We start from the raw sequence: 3,527 nt of genomic DNA, 5'->3' as shown, positions 1-3,527 counted from the left end.
GGATGAAATGCGACAGATTTACGTCGGAACCACACAAAAATAAATGCGCTGTTCAAAATAAATAAATAAATTAATTAAATCCGCTGAACTTCTCGGCGAGTACGTAAGATGTAGCGTGGTGACGTCACGCGGCACTGATCTCACGCACGGGTCACGTGATCGATCTGAAACTACAACAACTGCAGGAATGTCACTTCTTCATTTCGCGTTAATATGTTCATAGTTTAAAACATGTGGACGTTTAAAGCGAATTTGTTATTTTCTGTGCTGTTTGTCGTGTTTGGTGCTGCGCTTGGATTCCTGAGGAATGGAGATACATTTCGGCGGAAGGTAGAAATAAATCACTGTCTGAAACAAACTTCATTCCGGTGCAACAACAAAAACATGTACAAAGCTGCAAATACTTACATAATAGACACAGTTTAGAAGAAGAAGTGCTTTTACGCTTCGTTTTTTAATCCGGACACTGGACGTGGTGTTTATTTTAATTAATGTATTAAGTTTTATAATAATAATAATGTATTATTTTACCTTACAAAAGTATTTTACAGTGGTTCAGTGATGGATAATACCATAATACTGTGATGAAATGTTGTTTACCATATAATTAATACCATGCTACACGCAAAACAACCACAACATTACTATAGTATTCTGTCTAAATCATTATTGCAGCACTATTCTACATTTATAGCTTGATTTCTGCCTGTCCTGTTAGTTATCAGGTTACTCTTTGTGTGTTTTTGAGCCGAACTAGATAATATTTCAGTATAATTAGTGACATGAACATGTGTATTATATAAATTTTTAGAGTTATGATTGATGTGTACTGTTGTTTCATACATAAGACTTTCAAAACCCATAATCTGTATCTTATTTTATAATTCTACATGTATCAAGTTACCGTATTATTAGTGATTGATAATGATGATGAATTATTCACATCATTCTGGACATTTGGCAAGCTATAAAATATATAAAAATATATATATTATATTAAATGAAATGTGATAAAAAAATTAATATTTAAACTAAATCAGGGCTCAAAAATAAGGGTTTTCTTCCTGATGGCAGTAATTCACGTAACATTTTTACTTTTTCCAGCCACTAAAAGTGATAGATTTTTATTTTGTATATTTTGTCATTTAATTTTATGTTTTCATTATTTGAAATTTATTTGACCTTCTAACTCTAGCACTCTCTATTCTAAGAAAAAAAACTCTTGACCCTGTAACACTTGCACTCTATTCTTTTTCTATTCTATCTTGTTTTATTTTTATTTATTATTAAAAAATGACAAAAAAAAAAAAGAAAGGATGAAATGCGACAGATTTACGTCGGAACCACACAAAAATAAATGCGCTGTTCAAAATAAATAAATAAATTAATTAAATCCGCTGAACTTCTCGGCGAGTACGTAAGATGTAGCGTGGTGACGTCACGCGGCACTGATCTCACGCACGGGTCACGTGATCGATCTGAAACTACAACAACTGCAGGAATGTCACTTCTTCATTTCGCGTTAATATGTTCATAGTTTAAAACATGTGGACGTTTAAAGCGAATTTGTTATTTTCTGTGCTGTTTGTCGTGTTTGGTGCTGCGCTTGGATTCCTGAGGAATGGAGATACATTTCGGCGGAAGGTAGAAATAAATCACTGTCTGAAACAAACTTCATTCCGGTGCAACAACAAAAACATGTACAAAGCTGCAAATACTTACATAATAGACACAGTTTAGAAGAAGAAGTGCTTTTACGCTTCGTTTTTTAATCCGGACACTGGACGTGGTGTTTATTTTAATTAATGTATTAAGTTTTATAATAATAATAATGTATTATTTTACCTTACAAAAGTATTTTACAGTGGTTCAGTGATGGATAATACCATAATACTGTGATGAAATGTTGTTTACCATATAATTAATACCATGCTACACGCAAAACAACCACAACATTACTATAGTATTCTGTCTAAATCATTATTGCAGCACTATTCTACATTTATAGCTTGATTTCTGCCTGTCCTGTTAGTTATCAGGTTACTCTTTGTGTGTTTTTGAGCCGAACTAGATAATATTTCAGTATAATTAGTGACATGAACATGTGTATTATATAAATTTTTAGAGTTATGATTGATGTGTACTGTTGTTTCATACATAAGACTTTCAAAACCCATAATCTGTATCTTATTTTATAATTCTACATGTATCAAGTTACCGTATTATTAGTGATTGATAATGATGATGAATTATTCACATCATTCTGGACATTTGGCAAGCTATAAAATATATAAAAATATATATATTATATTAAATGAAATGTGATAAAAAAATTAATATTTAAACTAAATCAGGGCTCAAAAATAAGGGTTTTCTTCCTGATGGCAGTAATTCACGTAACATTTTTACTTTTTCCAGCCACTAAAAGTGATAGATTTTTATTTTGTATATTTTGTCATTTAATTTTATGTTTTCATTATTTGAAATTTATTTGACCTTCTAACTCTAGCACTCTCTATTCTAAGAAAAAAAACTCTTGACCCTGTAACACTTGCACTCTATTCTTTTTCTATTCTATCTTGTTTTATTTTTATTTATTATTAAAAAATGACCCTCTAACACTAGCATTTTCTATTCTTTTGACTTGTTTTATTTTTTATTTTTTTAAAGACCCTCTAACACTAGCATTTTCTATTCTTTTTCTATTCTATTCTATCTTGTTTTATTTTATTTTTATTTATTTTTTTAAATGACCCTTTAACACTTGCATTTTCTATTCTTTTTATATTCTATATTCTTGTTTTATTTTTATTTATTATAAAAAAAAAAACCTTGCTATGTGTCCTGCGTTAGGCTAACTGAGACTTGTCACAACACTTCACAACAATTATTATTGCTCTTTTGTTGGTTTTGATTGCTTCTGTTGTCCTCATTTGTAAGTTGCATTGGATAAAAGCATCAGCTAAATGACTAAATGTAAATGTTCATTAAAAAAAATACTACAAAAATGTGTTCGTTTTTTCCATTTCCAATGATTTGAGTTATATAGCCTAACTATATCGTAACGCTATAGAAACATGGCAACTATAAATTTATAAAAACAAGAAACTTTTGCAAGAAAATATTAGCATATGGAGCAAAACATTTCTGATTAAGACTATCAAATCCGTGTATCATTCGATCATTCGTTTTTTTCCAAAAAACGAAAAAGGAGAATTCAGCTTAAATTTTCGTTTTTCGTTCAGGGCTGGAAAAATAAATAAACAGCTTAAATATTCGATTTCTACACGTGGGCGGGAATTAAACGCCCCTCTCTGCTGATTGGTCAGCCGAAGATCAACCCGTGCCTTCATCAGTTCTTCCGCAGTATCACGCAGCAGAATAATAGTCCTCCACTGCTGCAGTTGTACGGATTAATAACCCATTTTATCAATTTCATATTTTTCTCATCAAACAGACTAATGAATAGCTCGACACAACTCGTACCGGGGCAGAGTCTAGACAGGTCTTTCTTCTGTGTAGACCAG

General features: G+C 31.1%; 1 protein-coding gene across 3 annotated transcripts in view; it reads left to right on the top strand.

Annotated features, from left to right (window-relative positions):
- The first annotated feature begins 1,475 nt into the window (after positions 1-1,475).
- Positions 1,476-3,527, top strand: part of glmp (glycosylated lysosomal membrane protein) — a 21,692-nt gene continuing 19,640 nt past the window's right edge. For all 3 annotated transcript variants that reach the window (XR_001634866.1, XM_016494079.1, XM_016494078.1), the window contains exon 1: positions 1,476-1,644. Coding sequence is in view for 2 of the 3 variants with exons in the window: in XM_016494079.1 (XP_016349565.1) it covers positions 1,546-1,644 (99 nt within the window). In the remaining variant the exon portion in view is untranslated. The remainder of the gene's footprint in view (positions 1,645-3,527) is intronic.

This window comes from Sinocyclocheilus anshuiensis, unplaced genomic scaffold (genome assembly GCF_001515605.1).
Source record: "Sinocyclocheilus anshuiensis isolate Anshui unplaced genomic scaffold, SAMN03320099.WGS_v1.1 scaffold2100, whole genome shotgun sequence".
Lineage (NCBI taxonomy): Eukaryota > Metazoa > Chordata > Actinopteri > Cypriniformes > Cyprinidae > Sinocyclocheilus > Sinocyclocheilus anshuiensis.
This window is presented reverse-complemented; position numbering and strand designations above follow the sequence as displayed.